Below are 19960 nucleotides of genomic sequence, written 5' to 3'. Positions count from 1 at the left end.
TGTTTTATTTAGAGTTCATTTTGTGTAGCTTTTTTGTTTGTATAATTAGGCATCAGTTAACGTACACATTTGGTCCAAGTGCTTCCAGGTTCGATCCTCAGTGACAGCCCAAATTATAAGTAGCTTTGCCAACCTTCGAACATGACAAAACTGCACGAACCATTTTTTTTCCGGGATTGTAAACTTTTAACGAGCTGGCCATTGTTTCAAGTTGTGGATTTCAATTTGTTGTTTCAGATTTTTCAAGCTAGTTGGATTTTCTAGATGCTACCATCTGATGTTTTTTTACCAAAAAAAAATTAAGTTTCTGCATCTGTAATACTTGAATGATTGAAATCTTAGAGCTGTCATGCAAACTAGACACTCACAGCAAAGCAACACACTCTTGGATTTCAGGGAGAAACACTGCCAGTATGAAGGTGAATGATGACTATCTTGGATATAATTCTATTGTTTGATGTGATTTCTTACTGTGTGCAATGGGATAGTTTCCAAGGTTGATTCAGGGAAGGAAGGTTCATCTTGGGTTGGATGAACATCCAGATATTCAAATAATTTCAGTTTGGTACTGACACACCAGCAGAAATACATTTTAGCCTCTCTAAAAATTTCTCCAGGACCATACTTTTAATGTATGATCCAAGGTTCGGACATGTGTCCAATATGATATTACTGTACATGTGCCAACTCATTGGCTGACTATGTTAAGTCGCCGACTTTTCGACTTACCACCGAAGTTCCCATGTTGAAATCCCAGTTTGGGCATGGGTGTTATTTATTTGTAATAATCCTCTCATCAATTTCATCTAATTATCTCACATCCTCACTGTCACAATTAGCCAAAAGTAGGGATGTGACATATTAATTGGTACTCTTATCAGTATTGCCCAATATCAGTGTATTGATTTAGTAGTAAATTACCAATAATTTTACTGGTATATCTATTAATATCTTATATTTTATTGCAATATTCTGCCATTTTTTTATAATTTTTATGGATATAATCTCCATGCCCTACTTTTAAAAAAGTAAATGTCTAAATATGCAGCTTCATTTGAACTGCAGTCATCTTGTAACACATTTATTAAGGTCCTTCGAGGACCGTTTGGAATTTTATATCAGATTAGTATATTTTATATTATTACTTTATTTGTATCAGCCAACATTTTATATCAGTCCATCCCTAGCAAAAATTAGAGGAAAGGCAACACTAAATGATTAAAAATTATTGACATATTTTGTCAGGGCCGTGCAGTTGGCAACACTGAATGTAATCTTGACTCTTTGTAGTTTTTAAATAATTTGGGTTAATTAGGGCATATTTAAGGTTTAAAAACTATATTCTTGACACCTGAAACAGCTCCATGTTAACATTCTTCTTTTGTATTAAAACAGCTAGTTTGTCTTCGTTCCAGGCCTGGTAGAACTGCATGACGTCATTGTCTTTGTTATGTGCTGTTGTTCCATAGCTTACCCCAACCCCATTCCACCTGCCATGCTGATTAGAAATACCAGTTGCTGATGATTGCTATATGTAAACTGATTTTTTATTTTTATTTTTAATTTCAGTTTTTTATTTCACTCTTACATTTGTTTTCTTTCTATAGGATTTTATTATGGATTCTTGGTGCATTGTTATATTGTTGATAGTCCACATAAGGATGTTCTTGTAGCTAGTAGTTGCCCTTGTTAGAGTAAATATACATATATATAGATAGGTAGAAATGTATAAGGTATGCCTCCTCTATAGTATTGGAATTGGCATTTGCAAATTCTTTTCGCAATGATATGCCTCTTACTGAGAAGAGCTCAGGAAGCATGAAGCTATTTTTGCATGGGACCTATAGAAAGCAGACATGTACTGTAGCGTTATTTGTGCTACTCTTGTTTTCCCTGTGTAATTCATCGTAGAATAATGTGTTGTGTTGGATCTGTATGATGTAATGTTGCTTTAGTGATTTTTATGGATCATAGGTTTTATTTAAGGTGACCCAAATATGTAAATTTCATGTAGTTCGCAGAAATACCACTTAAAATTGAAGTTTAGGTACTCACGTTTTCCTGCGAAGCTGTTTTAAGTTGCTTGGCGCGTTTCTGCTGCAACGACACAACAAATTCCAACAAGGATGGTGGCAGTGGCTACCGAAATTAATAAAAAGAAAATTACTTAAAATAACTTCGCGTAAAACGTGAGTACCTGAATTATCTATTACCGCATCTCTCATTCCCATAGTATGAATTGAAGTTAAATATAAAAAATTAGGTTTCCTCAAGTTTTGATTTAAAAATTGTAACAAGTAATTAGATTAAATATCTTTACTCTCAAAGAAAAGATCACATTTTATCGCCACATTAAAATTAAGTTGTAAAAACCTGAAATTAACAATTTTCACCCAAGTTCAAGTATTTTAATAGCTTTTCTGTATCAGGCAGACCTGAAATAGGCACATTTATGGTGCTTATTACTTCAAAGAAATTTACATGAGTCACCAAAGACATATAATCATCCAAATTCTTTGTTTTTATTTTTAAGCTGTTTAATGGATGGAATAGCTGCATTTAGAATAAGTTTTCAGTTTTGAAATGCTGTATTACTTCGACAGCCATACTTTGTGTGAAAGTTTAGTCGGTTAATAGGTAAAGTGCTCCCCTGTGTTTTGCACCAAGCCATGAAGGCTTATAGGTGTTGTGGAGTTAGGGACCCACACTTTCTTGATCACGGCCAAAGGTGGGGGTGATGTGATCAGCACCACACCTGGCCACCTTTATTCCCCAGAGTTTCCTCCAGGTACCCACTTTGTACGATGCGGAGTGGGTTCCGGAGCCACTTGAACAGGTTGAAAAAATCCCGGTTCTCCCCACCGGGAATCGAACCCAGGTCTCTCACATGGTAGTCAGATGCCCTAACAACTGAGCTACCATGGCTAATTAATTAAGGTTAATTGGAAGAAATTAAACATTAGAGAGAAGGCAATTTATTTCATGTTGGCTTTTATAAACGCAGCTTCTGTCACAGATGGTTGGTTAAAGATTGAATAATAAAAAAAGAAACTTGTTCTTATCAGAAAAGATACTATAAAGATTATTTTCTTTAACAACAATATCAAGGAATGTATTAATTAAAACATTTCTTAAATCGTATTATCACTTTTTTGTGGATTTTTTTTAACATTACTTAATCCTTACTATTGCACATCAAACATACAATTATTGGTACATGGAGACACACGTTTGTGGTAAATAAGTATGAATATATCTGTACAAAAATTGATTGAATTTCAAGTTCAAATTCAGTACATAAAATTACATTTCTGTGTTACAATCATCAAAATTTGAAATTTAATTTCGAAACTTTACACTAATTACACAAAATAAACATTGCCAACCTAATAAGCATATAATCTATTTGAGAAGCTAGTATGTAGTATTATGTAACAGTTGGGCTGAAAAGTTCATAGGCTGACTCATAGATGGCGTTACTAGAATTAAATCCATGTGATTTTTACTTAGTACTAACCTTCAAAAGATACGTGTATAAATTTCACAGCTGCCGGATAATTAGTTCGTGAGATATAGCATTGTGAGTGAAGCAGCTTTTGTTATTGTGAAAAAATGGATAAAAAATAATTTCGTGTGTTAATAAAGCATTGCTTTTTGGCGAAAAAAAATACTGTTGAAGCCAAGGCTTGGCTTGATAAACATTATGCTCTGCACCAGGAAAATCAACCGTTGAGAAGTGGTTTGCTAAATTTAAACGAGGCGAAATGAGCATCGAAGACGATGCATGCAGTGGACGCCCCAAAGAGGCTGTTACCGACGAAAACATCAAAAAAGTCCACAAAATAATTTTAAATGATCGTAAAGTGAAGTTGATCGAGATAGCTGAGACTTTAAAAATATCAAAGGAACGTGTTGACATATTGTGCATGAATATTTGAACATGCGAAAGCTGTGTGCAAAATGGGTGCCGCGCGTGCTCACAATCGATCAAAAGCAACAACGTTTTGATGATTCGGAGCAATGTTTAGCGATATTCAACCGTAATAAACACGAATTTTTCCGTCGATATATTACAATGGATGAAACATGGCTCCATGACTACACACCGAATCCAAAGCGTGGAAAGACGCAACAGTCGGCTGGCAAGGTTATGGCATCAGTATTCTGGGATGCGCATGGTATTATATTCATCGATTACCTCAAAAAGGGCCAGACCATCAACAGCGATTATTACATAGCGTTGTTGGAGCGTTTAAAGGATGAAATCACTACAAAACGGCCCCATTTGAAGAAGAAAAAAGTGCTGTTTCATCAAGACAATGCACCGTGTCACAAGTCAATGAAAACGATGGCAAAATTATATGAATTAGACTACGAATTGCTTCCCCATCCACCATATTCTCCAGATCTGGCTCCCAGTGACTTTTTCCTGTTTGCAGACCTTAAAAGAATGCTCGCTGGAAAGAAATTTAGCACTGATGAAGAGGTAATCGCCGAAACTGAGGCCTATTTTGAGGCTAAAGAGAAATCATACTATAAAAATGGCATCGAAAAATTGTATGACCGCTATAATCGTTGTATCGCCCTCAAAGGCAACTATATTGATTAATAAAATCGAATTTTGCCAAAAAATTTTTTTTTACTATGTTAGCCTACGAACTTTTAAGCCCAACTGTTACAGTGTATTCATTTTTCAGAAGTTCACACTCCATATCTAATTTCATCACAGAATAACTGTTCTGGAATTTTCCATAACTACAGATAACCAAGCATCAAGAAAATAAAGTTGTAAATTTCACGTTTCAAAGTTTATTTTGAATATAATATCACATCATTGTGTGAGAAAGTGTCATCACACCTATTGAAATGTCCCAAAATAAACAATCCTCTCATGTTGTATTCCCGTTAAAGTGAGACATGAATTTTTCTAATAATTCAAAGAGGAAACTCACAAAATATGAATTTTAGTCTTCCTTTATTATTGATTGATGCGTATAATCATAAGTGAGTGCCTCCTGTCAGGTATCAACATTGTAACTTGAGACTAAATGTCGCCGAATGTACCTTATATTTGCTCTGAATCATCAGGGTATTGAAAGGAATTAACAATCCTTTAACATTGAAAGGTTAAAAAATATATTTATGGTTAAGGTGACAACATTAAAATATACTTTTTCACTCTTTTTAACAGTTTGTTAATTCCTTTTTCACCTTGATAAAGGACTCAGTCCCCCCTTGTTGTGAATGCACATGTCAATGCGTTTGACCCACTCAGCGTGCATTGCTTTGAGGTAAAGTGTCACAATGGCATTTTGAAGGACAGTGAGTGTGCTGTATATGTATGTCAACATTTGAATCACCCTGTACATATTGTGACCAGAACTGAGCAGTTGCTACTTTGACTAGACATTGATACCAGTGCTGATAGTCCTACAGATTCCTCAAATATCACTGACAATACTTGAATAATGAAACAATATGAGGTATTCAAAATATTTGTAAATTTTATAGTATGGTTTTAATTGGAACAATACTATATTGACCTACTAGAGCTGTGCTTTAAAATATGCATTATTTCACATAACATAATCATTTAATCACAAAATCCATTTCTCCTCGCAATGCTGTTGCCAAAAGTATAGATTTTGCATAATATTCGAGATATTAATACCTCATGGAATTGTTGCGTGGCATTTTTACAGACTCCACGTGATTACCATGCTCCAAAGTTGTGCGCAGTAATCAGTTACATTTGCATTAGCATTTTTATGTATAGTAAACAAAGGATCCATAACATTTTTTTTAAACACAAGATGTGGCTACTTTACGGACAGCAGCTATATTTAGAAAACTTAGATGCCTCTGTGTCCCAGTCTTAGCACCACTTAAGATAGACAAATATCACTTGTACACTGCATACCCTAATTGATATTCAGACATGTGCATTTCACTGCTGAGTGCTTCCTGTGCTGTGTATGTGTTTGTCTCTGTCCGTCGATGTTGGTTCATGTTATTGAAATATTATTGTTAAGTCAGAGTAGTGTTGTTACATGGATTAAAGAGATGAATATATCATTCTCGTTGTAAATAAAATTGTCTTAGTTTGTTTCTTTTCAATCAAAATCTTATCTTCTTTGCTCTTATAATGATACATTAATAAGAACACCTTTGTATCTGGATTGTCCCTTGTAGTGGTGCAACCTAAGCTGCTGTTTAGTTTACTGACATGGCCAGACTTGCCTCTACTGTTCTGGTGCTTATTTGAACATCATCACACTTTCCAGTTCTATTTAACTCTTTAGTTGTCTTCAAAATATTTAAGCTAACTTTACATTGTCAATGGTTTAAAATAGAATATTTTGAAACAGAGGTATTTCTTTGATTATAGGATTTATGTGCATACCCTCTCATCATACTAATAATATTTTTTAAAATGTGATTTATCTGATAGTTAACTATCTAATCACTACTTTAAGTATAAATAACTATTTGCAATAAGTATTTTAGATTTTTAATAAGTGTTAGATACAGCAAGAATATTTTTTAAAGTGAAATATTTGATTGTGTACATATTACAAACTTAACTAACCTTATGTAGGAGTTATACTAGCAATAATTATATTACCAAATATGTATTACATAGTCATTATTCGAATTGATGCATGGCTCAGACTTTCTTATACATATATATATATATGCTGACGATAGTTCTGTTAATGAAGCATGTATTATTTACAATCCTTTGATATGCTTTCATATATTTTACTAGTTCCCAGCATGGACTGGCTATCTTTGTAAAATATTGATTTTTAATAATTTTTTTTTTTGCAGTCTTCCATGTAGTAAAATAATGAACTAGGATATGCTTACATGTGCATTTGAAAATATACATTGTTTAAGATATGCAGTCTTATATAGTAGAAGTATCAACTTGTTTTCAAAGCATGACCAGACCTTAGGCACGTGGGTAATGGCATTTTCCGTTACATTTATCTCATGTATGTACTGAAATTGTATTGTCTGCAATTATTCTAGGTATTTAAAAAGTGTGTTTCCAACTGTTGAAGAAACATTATTGTTGGATATTTTGGCAAATGCTGATAACAATGTACAGAAGGCAACTGAGAAACTGCTTACTATGGGTTTTGACAAACGTGACACCCCACCTCCTCGTCTTACCCAGAGAAGGAAGGAGGAGGAGCAGAAAGCTTTGGAGCGTCGATCAGCTACACCAACCCCTCCACCACGTATGAAGAGCTCGGAAGAGAAACAGAAAAGTGAGTCTTTACTAGTAATTAAATGCATTAATTGTAGTTGGGTAAGCCTACGTTGGTATACATGCGAGTGCGGCGCTCACCCTGGGATATAATTGTAAGTTTCTCAGGCTCAGGTAATAATATCACTTTCTGGTCTTGTGTAGCTGTAATGTGGAATGTCCTTGGTCAGATGATACCAGTTGTATGTTGTCGCATTACTCTCAGTGTACGCGGACATGTCATTTTGATGACAGTCCATATTTTGTGAGCGCCGTGCTCATATGGATACAAATCGCGTAACCATTTTCTGAAAAGTTTGTTTTTTCTGTGCACACGAAATTTGTGTTGTGTCACTGTTTTCTGTTTTGATTTTCAATAGTTATTTTATTTGACTCCAATCACTTATTACGGCTATTATTTCTGGCTAAATGAACTTTGGAATATTATATTCGTCACGAATGAAGAACAGCAGTTCCGAGCATAATAGGTACAGTAGAATAGGCAAGACAAGAAACTCCTCGCAGCCTCATACCCAAGCCATACGTAGGGGAGGGACTCACGGAAGCAGGGTTGGCAGTGCACACGGGCCAAACTGTCTACGCAGAATGATAACACAAGAAATTGAAGTTCATCAAAAAAATAGGTTTTTACAGTAAAAAAATACACAAGAAGTGAGATGTTAAGATAGTGAATTAAGATAGAACATACCTGCACTATAAAGTTTAGTTGCTATCGGTTATGTCTTCCATGCCACTCATTTCGTCCTCGTTGATGGAACGATCTTCCAAGGGACTATCAACGTCAGAATCACTGTCATTGGCAATATTGATAATGAGTGTCTCTGTTGCACTATCGATTAACGGTTCTGCCTTGAGATATTCATTCTCAATTTTTTTAACGTGATTTGATACTTTTTCCCACGCTGAAAGTGGTAGCGTGGCTACAAATTCTGTGCACAAATTAGTAGCTGATTCCACAGTAAACTTCACGTTCTTTTTAAAAAGGTATTGTTTCATGTCTGCCCATATTAGTTCTATCGGGTTAAGATCTGGGTGGCATGGCAGTAAATGTACAACGGAATGACCGTGTTCTGCTAAGATGGAATCAATTTTGAACATCTTCAAATGGGGTTTGTTAAGTTCCACCAACGAATACATTTCTGGTTTGAACATGTGTGCGTCAAAGGGGATGTTGTTTTGAACGAGCCACTGAATCATAGTATCTTTTCAGGAGGAGGAAGAAGGTGCAGGATTTATTTGTATGTTATGGTATGAGGCGTTGTCAACAACAACCACACTGTTTGGTGTCAAATTTGGGATTGACTTCTCTCGTAGCCACTACTCAAAATTTTGGGCATTCATATCATGGTGGTAATCGCCAGAAGATTTTCCAGATTTGAACATTAACAGTGCACCTGGAACAAAACCCTCTTCGCTGCCAGCATGTACAACAAGTACACGTTGCCCTTTAGACACCGTTGCTTTGACACCAGCCACGCTTCCATCCACCCAAGTCAAAATAAGTCTCGTCAACGTAAACAACGGGTCTCCCATGTCGACAAAAGATTTTTATGGCTTTGAGGTACAATGAATGTAAACTTCTTATTTCATCCTTTTCTATAAGCAATTGTCTGTTATTATCTGCTTATTTCCACTTAAACCCTAGGTCATGTATTATCTTGCGCACACACCAGACACTGCCTTGGAACTCTATTCTTTGTTTCAAAACCCTTCGGACACCTTCTAACATTGGCCTTTCCCGTCTGTAAGGTGAAATTTGTGCCTAACAACACACTTATCAAACTCGTCTATACCACTCTTGATTTTTGGGCGAGGTCATGATTTATGGGGCGTATGAAAGTGTTTCTTCAACGTAGTGCATGCTTTACTTTCTATTACAATTCTTCTCACACTGCTGAATGAAACACCACATGCCGCCACCCTCCTTTGCAACTATTTTTCGGACATACACACTCCCATCTCGTCTTTCATAAATGTATATACATTATATACAAGTTCTCGCCCTTGTCCATCCACCGAGTTTACTTGCTTTCTCTGAACTGCAAGCTTCCGTGCTAGCAAGTACACTGCACACAAAACAAACACACACTTTAAATGGAGACAACGAAGTCGATCACGTTGTTTCTTCGTGCTCACACAACATTTATGACGTTCGGCAAACCTGCCTGTGTGCACGATAAGGGAAGTTTGCGCATGCACTTGCTGCGTTTCCGACCCAGCACACCGTACTGTAATCAGTAACATTTCAATACAAGAACATACTTTTGTTATTATAGAATAAATAGGAAGTGATATATATTAGGCAATACCTATTTATAAACTATCTTCAATATGATTAATGTAAAAAGATATTCGACAAAATGATGAAAAACAATAAAATTTATGTGTGACTGCCACACTCACCATATACCAATTGCGTAACTCTGGAACACGTATAGCAACGAAGGGTTAATAGCAGCAGAACTATGTGCATCAACAAAGGTGTGTGTCCGATCCCCAATACAGCAGCTAAATTTGCATTGGGAATCTTGTCAGTTCTGGCACTTACTAAAATTTTGGACCCGTCTCGCCAATACAAATTTATTACATATATGTGGGCTTTGCTGGCGTAGCTCTAGGGTTCCCATTCGTCTCATAAAGTATGGGAAGATGTCGTATTGCCCTGGCAAAACTCTTCAGAGCAAGTTTTTGTTCCATATTTCAATGTTTGCAATTAAAGCATTGAATTGCCTCATTTTTGTTACTTAGGCCAGCCGCACACCGGATCCAACACGTCATGATGCGACAAGTCATTTTTCTTGCAAATCGACTCGGGGGAGGGGAGGGGACGTTCAACATGGGGCTCTTATGAGCCGCCACTCACCGGACGAAACATTTGACTCGAGTCACGTTGACACAGTTTGCGACAAGACAGTGAAGGTCCCGGTAATTTGGTCTCGCAGGAGCACGCTTCGACAAAACGCTCTGCGCATGTGCGAATCCTTTCTTGTCAGCGCATCACCTGCATGTGATTCATCACTATTGTTTAACAATACACATACGAGAGCAATTTTTTTATCCAGGTCCGATTGGTCACGAAATAAAAACCACATTGCAAATCCGATGAAGCTGTGCGCAGTGTCTCTAGTATGCCTGTTGATCACGTCACGTTGCAGATGTCAGTTCGGAGCACACAGTGAGCATGGAAACATGCCTAGAACATTAGAGTCGCATGCCAAGTGTGAAGTGCATCCAGTCATGCAATTTCTTCATGCTGAGGGGTGCAATGAAGCCGAAATTCATCAATGAATGAATGCAGTGTACGGTGAAACTTTCATGAATGGCAGCAAAGTGCGGCAATGGGGCAGGAATTTTGAAGCAGGACGTACAGACGTTCATGATGCAGGCAGTCAGGGAAGGAACCGAGTGTCAATCGATGATCTTGTTCAACGAGTGGATCAGGCGATTCGAGAAAATCGTCGGTTCACAATTTCTGTGTTGAGTGAATTGTTTCCCGAAATTTCAAGGTCAGCTCTATGCCATCGTGAGTGAGACTTCAGTACCGCAAACTCTGTGTGAGATGGATTCCCAAGATGCTGTCCTACCAGCACAGAAGACAGCGAATGGGTGCCGCCTTAACGTTTCTTCAGTGCTACCATGATGAGGGAGAGGATTTTTTTTAACAAAATTGTCACAGGGGACGAGACATGGGTCCATTTTGAAAATGAAGAAACAAAACAGCAATCCAAAGGGAAAGGAGTGTTGATGGTGGAATTCATGGAACGTGGCACGACCAGCACTGCAGCCTCATACAGCATGACGCTTTAACGTCTACGAAGGGCAATTCAGAACAAGCAAAGAGGAATGTTGTCATCAGGCATTGTCCTTCATGACAATGCTCGGCTGCACACTGCAGCTGCAACACAGATGCTCCTGCAGCATTTTCGATGGGAGGTGTTTGATCACCCACCTTACAGCCCGGAACTTGGCTCCGTCAGATTTTCATCTCTTTAGGCACATGAAACGCTGGCTAGGAGGACAGCATTTTAGCACAGACAACGAGCTGCAGACCAGCGTAGAGAATTTGCTGAAAGCGCAGGCAGCTGCCTTCTATGCCGAGGGTATTGGAAAGTTGGTACCACACTACGACAAATGTCCAAATCTGGGAGGCGACTATGTAGAGAAGTAGCTGGAAGGTGTAGTTAAATGTTGCAAATAAAAACATTTTTGATTTCACTGTGGTTTTTATTTCGCGACCGATCGGACCTTGAAAAAAAAAAATAGCCCTCGTATATGTAAGTTTGACAGTGCGATCAAGGTTAAAAATAGAGTTTGATACAAAAGTTAATCGTTCTTGTGAAAGCGAGGCCAACTCAGTGCTATCATAAGGACAGAATTGATGCGCTATGGAATGAAGTGGCACAGGAGATGAATTATATTACAAATACATTACTTGAAAAAATTGGCCTATTACAAATTATCTTGTAATGTACAAAACATATCGTAAATTGTACAAGAAAAACAATATTCAGGCAATTTGATATTTATTGCTCGAATAACTATGTGGTTGCAGTATGCAAATTGAACTTTTTCCTCTTTTTTTGGAGTAGGGCAGCACTTAAAAGTGAGCCGGAATGGACCGGAACTCCATTCTGGCAAAATTTGGTTCCTGCTGCGACATTGGACATATATTTTATGTATTTAATGCACCATACAAAAGTCCATTCTTTGTTACATTAATCCTTGTAAAGAATAGATGAAAGGAATAAAAGAAAGTTCTTGTACTAAATTTATCTCCTGTCGGTGGGCAGACTGGAAATGTTGAAAAATAAAAAATATATTGTGGTGATTTCTATTCGTTTAAGATGCAAATGAAAACCTAATTTCCTGATGTGGTTGATTTACTTTGGATGCAATAATAATACAAATCACATGTATGCATGATTATTTATATACCACAATATTTAGAACAGTTCTTATGATAAACACAATAACAAATAATAACAACAAACCAACTTGTAGAGTACCAAAAACTTTCTTTACAGAAAAATGCACTGATAACAATAATAAATATTGGTTTCGTTTTGTCGGAAGCAAAGTGACTCGTCGTGTCAGATCCGGTGTGTGGCTAGCCTTAGCATTGCTTTTCTGCCTCTGCATCAGGCATGTCCAACTTCAATCAAGTAGTGATCTACTTTTTATTGTCACAACAGACAGTGAGCTACTATTAATCGTTAAGCACCCTAGTGAAAATATATAAAAATAATACAATAAAAGTAATATGTGTTGAAATGAAATAACTTAACGTTTGGTTAGTGAGACGTCTGAGCCTGCATGTCATTCACCAGTCTTTGGAAGTCAATCGAGTATTCAGTTTTAGGGAATTCTCAAGATGCTCATCTGTCATGTTGGAGCGTTGTTTACTCTTCTTCATTTGTAGGTAAGAGAACATCGATTCACAGCAATATGTTGAACCAAAATATGAGTGCACAATTTCACTACATCTTCTCAAATTGAGGATTTTTTCTCTGAGCACGAACTTCAAAAACAATTCTTCTTCAGCGCGACTCTTGAGAAAGATGTCATTTTTTAGTGTTGATATCTCATCCTCAAGAGCTGGCTGACTCATTGTGTAGTTTGCAGTGATACCTGTTGCAATTTCTTTAATTTCCACATCTGATTTGAATGGGAATGACAAGTATTGTACAACTACACCACTTAAAAAAGGGAAAGAATAGCAGTGCTAAATATTCAGAATATGAAATTTTCATTAAAAATGGATCAATCCATTATAGAAGTTGAATTCAAGTAACGTATATTTGTATAATTACAATAGATAACTGCAATCGACCAAAAAACATCCCGCGATCGACGTGTTGGACATACCTGCTCTGCATAATCTTATCTTCTCTCTTTCTATGTAGTGGGGAAGTACACTGTGGTTTAATTCTTGTTACATATCGATCTAATCTAAACTAAACTAGAAGCTTTGCACAAAATCTGTTTTGAAGGGCAACTATGTTACAACATGCTATATTCATAACGTATCTCCTCAAATAATTACTTGATTCTTTTAGTTAGCGATGTTAAGTGATTAATAACATGGATACAACTACAGGATTTGGCAACTAAACCTGACAGTTTTTAATTACAAATAAGAACAAAAATCTTTCATGGAACAAAGTCACTTTAATACATGGTGTACTACATCTCAAAGCATTTATGGAAAATAGCGTGAACGGCAGTTTCATGCAATTTCTTAACAAGGACAGTTCATTTTTTGAATAGCACACCTGTGAGGTGCAACAACTAAAACTGATGGTTTTTAAATCAACACTGAACGGAAGTTACTCGAGATAACGACATTTACTGTAATCTGCATGTTCCCATTCGGAATCTCATTTTACTGTAGGTAAGGAACTTGAAGGAGACGGCCTCAGCAACGAAAGGAGCACCTAGTGGCCATCGTAAGACTCGAAATCACGAGAACATCGAAAGAGTTCGGGTCTCAGTTTTGAGTAGTCATTCCTTGTCAAGAAATTACATGAAACTGCCACTCATGGTATTTTTCTAAAATGCTTTGCGATGTGGTACAACGTGTATTAAATTGACTTCATTGCATGAAATAATTTTGTTTTTATTTGTAAATAAAAACAGTCAGGTTTTGTTGCCAGACCCTGTAGTTATGATGTTGTGAATTTTCTTAATTCAACTTACAATGTTTTAAAATAACTCCCAATATCTAACAGCGTAATTAAGATAATGGATCTCTATTTCTTTTGCATTTCAAAATATAGAAATCAAATTATGGGTTTTGAATGGTTTCTTGGTAAACATTGACTGTCAGTTTTAATAATATGGTGCTGCACATAACCTTAACTAACTCTCTAACCTTCTTAAACCTGAAGGTTCATGGCTGCAGCAACACAGGCCTTCCATCTGTCCCTATCCTGAGCAAGATCTATTACTCTTCCATCCCTACCGATTTCCTTTAGGTTCATCTCAAAATTATCCGCCCATCTTCATCTTCCTACAGGTCTCTTACCATCAGGCTTCCCAACAAGAATCCTGTACATAACCTTAGTATTTGATAAGAAATTCCTTTAAAAAGAAATGCTTCATTGCTATTGCATGGCATTTTTGCAAACCCTGTGAGATTCCCGGACTCTGGAGAAAACATTGCCCAGTGTTGGCAGTTAAATTTGAACCTATATATTTTGATACCATCACCACTGGTATTGGTTGGTATCAGCCCAGCGCTATTGTTGACGCAATATGCAGTTAAGCTTTTTTCATTTTCAATAGATGAATGAACATATTTGTTCCTTTCCAGTGAAACAAAGATTGGAAGAAAAATACAAGGACATTCCGGAACGTGTTGTGACCATAGCCCTGGACAGTGTGGATTTTGATGAAGAAAGAGCAGCCCATATTTTGCAAACAATAGTTCAGGAGGAATCGAAACCTAAGGGTGAAGATGCATTGGAAGGTGTAAAAGATAGGTTAGTATTCTTCTGTTTCATCTAATCATCATTCATCAATGTAATTAATCCAAGGAGTTAGAATAGTGGTCCGTGTTTCATGTGTTAAATGATCTAGAACAGTTCGCATATTCAGTAGAGAGATTAATCATGATGCACTATCATCACCCTAATGCATTTCTGGTTGTTTGTACCTAACTGAATTTTCAAGGTGTTATTCGATATTTAATTGTATTGAAAGCATTATATACTGGGTGATTTTTTTAACCTGAATCATTTGAATATCTTGAAAAAAAATCATCCTACAAAAAAATGTTCCAAATAAAAAGTTGATAGTTTGGAGGGGGAAGTTTAGTTGTGCAACAAAAGAACACCCCCTCCCCCTCTTGTAGGTGGGGTGGGGGGCAACTTTGAAATTTCAAATAGAAATCCCTATTTTTTATTACAGATTCGGATTTTACGGAGAAAAATTCATAAGTTTTGTCTGAAACATTTTTTTCGATTCGTGATAGATAGGGCTATAATCGACAAATTTTAATTTCTTGAATGTTCACACTTTAAAACCAATGTATTTCATTTCGCAATTCATTTAAATTCAAAAAATAAAACATTTTTGTTCCAGGACTTGAAATTGTTGTAAAACAAATAAAATACAAAATTACTCGACAATTCTTAGCTCTAGATATCTCGATGGTTAGTAAACTACATTCACTTCTCAATTTCATTAAGTGTTCAAAATGGTGACCTTCAACTTCAATACATTTATTGATCCACGCTTCGAATGAATGTACACAACTCAAAAGTACCTCTGGTTCAATTATGGCACAAGCATTTTGGATTCGCTCTATCATATTTTCACGAGTAGTTGGCAATTCTCGATACACTTTATCTTTTAGGTAGCCCCACAAAAAGAAATCTGGTGAAGTAAGATCTGGTGATCTGGCAGGCCAATTTACAGGACCAGCTCTGCCGATCCATCGGCCATTGAAGTCACGGTCGAGTACTTCATGTGCTGCTCTCGAATAGTGTGCTGGACATCCATCCTGCTGAAACCACATGTTCTGTCTCAGTTCCAGGTTAAGATCTTCAAGTAATATTGGCAGTTCATTTTGAAGAATGTCGCGATACTGTTGACCATTCAAATTTCCATCAATGAAGTAGGGACCGATGAGTTTGTCATCAATAATTCCACACCACACGTTTACAGTCCATGGACGCTGATGCAGCCAGTGCGGATTTTCGACACTCCAGTAATGCATATTATGCCGATTGACCATTCCGTGGTTTGTAAAAGATGACTCATCAGAGAACAATACCAGACGAAAGAAATTTGGGTTTATTTGTATTTGTTCACGTGCACACTGTCAAAACGTCACTCGATTTTGAAAATCATCGCCATGAAGTTCTTGATGCAATGACACATGATATGGATGATATTTATGACACTGTAAAATCTTCAAAACACTGCTCTGGGACAATCCGGAATTTCGAGCTACTTCTCGCAAGCTGACATGAGGATCATGGGCCACAGCAGCTAACACATTCATTTCATTTTCTTCTCCAGTAACTGTTCTTTGACGGGTCCTTTGTTTAGGTTTAACACTTCCTTCAGTAGTAAATTGATTGACTGTACGTTGAAACGAAGCGAAAAAATGCACCCTGTCTGGAAAACTCTGAGCATAAACAACTACAGCTTGGCGGAGATTCCTGCCAGATTCTCCATACACGAGAACCATTTCAATTTTCTCTTCTACAGTTAATACATCCATTGATATTAAAAAGTATCAACAGCTTAGTCAAATTAATCGCTTGGAGCATTCTTGTGATCTAAAAAACAATGATTTAACAGGAATAGTCTAAAAAGGAACTATTTCTTGACATTGTTTTATTTTTTTATTATTTTATTTTTCTGTTGTAGCTTTGTTAAGCATCTTTGACACAACAATAAAAAAAATTAAACAAATATCGGATCTAACTTTAAATGTTGTAAATAGGTGAATTACCAGCTTAATGAAATCTCAAAAGATTTGTCAAGAATTAGTACAAAGTTGATGCACGAGAATGTTTTATTTTTTGAATTTAAATGAATTGCGAAATGAAATACATTGGTTTTAAAGTGTAAACATTCAAGAAATGAAAATTTGTCGATTATAGTGCCATCTATCACGAATCGAAAAAAATGTTTCAGACAAAACTTATGTATTTTTTTCCGTAAAATCCGAATCTGTAATAAAAAATAGGGGTTTCTATTTGAAATTTCAAAGTTGCCCTCTGCCCCACCTACAAGAGGGGGAGGAGGTGTTCTTTTGTTGCACCACTAAACTTCCCCCTCCAAACTATCAACTTTTTATTTGGAACATTTTTTTGTAGGATGATTTTTTTCAAGATATTCAAATGATTCAGGTTAAACAAATCACCCACTATATATTTTTTTAATTCTCAAAAAGCTTAAATTTTCATCTGAATGTATCTTTTTCCATGAAACTGTTTTTTAGTTTTGTTCTGTTAATTTCGATGACCATCCTGGTTGGCAGTGGCCATCTAAATGAGTAGAACAGAACAAATAACTAAAGAACAGTTCCACAGAAAAGTGAGTATGTAAGTTTCTCATTATTTATTTACTACCGTATCTCTCAGTTTTCCAAAATATGAAAAATTTCACGTATGGTAAATACACTCCACAACAAAAAATAATTGCCCCCTAGTAATAAAGTGTAAACATTTTCTTTGAAGCAGTATTTCTTCATTTGTGGATTTATTTCAACAATGTTATATTTACAACAGTTAGTGTGTTTTAAAGTACAGACTATGTAGATGAAGGAGGGAGTTCTTACATTTTCCTACATTTTTGCACATTATTATTATTACTATTGTGACCCAAATTACGTTAATTCTTTGTTATGTATATTTTTTGTTGCAAATGTAGAGTATATTACATTTTTGTTATGTATATTTTTTATTGCAAATGTAGAGTATTACATTTTTCAAGAAATACAGTAAATGCAATTTAACCTATACATAAGAGAAACAAATATAGTGTCACCAAACCTAATTGCAGTACAATAATGTACGATTTCACCTCTTTGCCCAAAGTCAGTATTTCGTATGTCTACCTTTTGCTTTTCGTAATGCTTCAAGTCGACGAGGCATGCTAGCAACTAAACAGAAACATGTTTCAGAGTCAATTTCTCGGTACCAGATATTAACAAGTGCCTCAATGAGCTCCTGTCGATTACATAAGTTCTTGTTCAGGAGACGCATTGTCATTATGTGCCATAGCTTTTCTATTGGGTTCATGTCCGGTGAATTGGGTGGCCAAAATAATGTTCGTGCTTGTGTTGCTGTGTTAGATGTGGTTTCTTCTTCAGAGTTTTCTTCTTCAGTTTCATCTCTGCACATCTTCTTCTCATTGTTCGTTCTGTTGCCTTTATCCCGATTTCACCGCTCCAAATATCAGCTAATCGGCCGGTAGACAGTCTACGAGAAAGCTTGTAAGCTTTTGCTAGACGTTTCAATTTTCTATCATCCGTGGGTGTTGGAACTAGTTTCCTTCCACTGCCTTTTCTACGGTCTGTACTTCCAGTCTCTGTATTCCGCCGAACAACATTTGTGACAGTTTTTGGATGAATAAAGTCTTCGTGCAATTTCTTTCTTGGACACATTATCCTCTAACATTTGAAGTATCCTCCCTTGCTTTCTTGCACTAAGATCTTTAACATCCTGCTTTCTACCCATTTCGATTTACTGTAGTTTGTGTGAGCAAGAACGAAGACTTCTGATCAAGTAACCTTTCAGCGAGGTTATGAAACCAATCCCTAAACAAATGTAACAATTGAACTATACATCAGACCAGACAAAGGTAACTAAACAATAGTAGAAGGCAATAAAGGCCATAAAGCTTAACAATTTAATCAACTAACGGCTTTCTTTGTTGATTTCTTCATTTTCACCTTCATTGTTAGAGTAAGTAAAATATCAGAAAATGTTAAAATTTCGTACAGTATGTACAATTGTCAAAATACGCTATGTGGAAGAAAGTCTTTGACCACATGTCAGCGGATACCATCAGTTTTCTTGCAATCAATAGGAGGTCGGTCCACCTTTGGCAGCGATAACGGCAGCCTCTCGTCATGGTAAACTGGCCACAAGGTCGTGTAGTACACCGAGTGGGTTATTCCACCATTCCTCCTACAGTACAGTCACCAACCCTGGAAGTGTAGAAGGGCGAGGCGATCGCAACCTCAGTCGGCGCTCCAGTTTGTTCCATAGATGTTCGATAGTGTTGAGGTCAGGGCTCTGAGCAGGCTAATCCAGTCGGGTGACATTATTTCTGCATACCACTCCATGGTAGCCCTGGAAATATGACAAGTCGCATTATCGTCCTGGAACACACATTCTTCATTTCCATAGAAATGCCACAACGTGGGAAGCATGGAGTTGTCGACAATATCTCAGTAGGAGGCAGACGTCATGTGGCCATACACCGGTACCAGTGGACCCACGCCATGCCAGCTGAAACAACCCCAGAACATGATACCGCTACCACCATATTTCACTGTGGGCACTACACACTTGGGTAACAGACATTCTCTGGGTAATACCCATACTCTCCCATCTGATCGAAACAGTGTGAAGCGTGATTCATCGCTCCATAGGACCTTCTGCCATTGCTCCACCATCCAGTTTCTCTGCTCTTTACACCAGCGTAGTCTCTGCCGTTTATTGTTTTTTGTTATCAAGGGGTTTGTGGGCAGCAACTTTACCATGATAACAGAGTGCATGGGCCTCCTTGCGAAGTGTCTTGGTCGAAACAGTCAAATTGGTCGCACTTTGAAACTCTTCTGCAATAACATGCATCGGACGGGCCCTGTTTTTCCGAATCTTCCTCTTCAGCACTCTCCTGTCCCGGTCGTCCAATTTCATTGGTCTTCCACTTCGTGGTGCATTGCTGCAGTGTCCTTTTCCTTCCACTTCTTGACGACAACGGCTACAGTTGATTTAGCGACCTGTCGGGCATCAGCTATGGAGCAGCCTACTATGATCCCTCTTTCAAACATGCTGAGCTCTTTCCTGTCTGTCATTTTATCAGCGAATGATCTGAGAAGCCTCCTGCTGCCGTATATATACCCGTCTGTACTCTCTTTTCCATGAGGAGTTTGTTTCAGAGTTGTCAGGGGTGTCCAATGACTTTCTTCCACATAGTGTAATTACAAAAAAAAACATA

The 19960-nt window shown here is 37.0% G+C and overlaps 1 protein-coding gene across 3 annotated transcripts in view; it reads left to right on the top strand.

The window, feature by feature from the left end:
* Nucleotides 1–19960, top strand: part of LOC145977703 (uncharacterized) — a 64280-nt gene that overhangs the window by 26855 nt on the left and 17465 nt on the right. For all 3 annotated transcript variants that reach the window (XM_083109927.1, XM_083109928.1, XM_083109926.1), the window contains 2 exons: nucleotides 7036–7277; nucleotides 14589–14757. In XM_083109927.1, coding sequence (XP_082966053.1) covers nucleotides 7036–7277; nucleotides 14589–14757 — 411 coding nt within the window. The remainder of the gene's footprint in view (nucleotides 1–7035; nucleotides 7278–14588; nucleotides 14758–19960) is intronic.

This window comes from Lepisma saccharinum, chromosome 23 (assembly GCF_977018435.1).
Source record: "Lepisma saccharinum chromosome 23, izLepSacc3.1, whole genome shotgun sequence".
NCBI classification, from domain to species: domain Eukaryota; kingdom Metazoa; phylum Arthropoda; class Insecta; order Zygentoma; family Lepismatidae; genus Lepisma; species Lepisma saccharinum.
The sequence above is the reverse complement of the archived record's forward strand: the minus strand, read 5'-3'. Positions and strand labels throughout refer to the sequence as shown.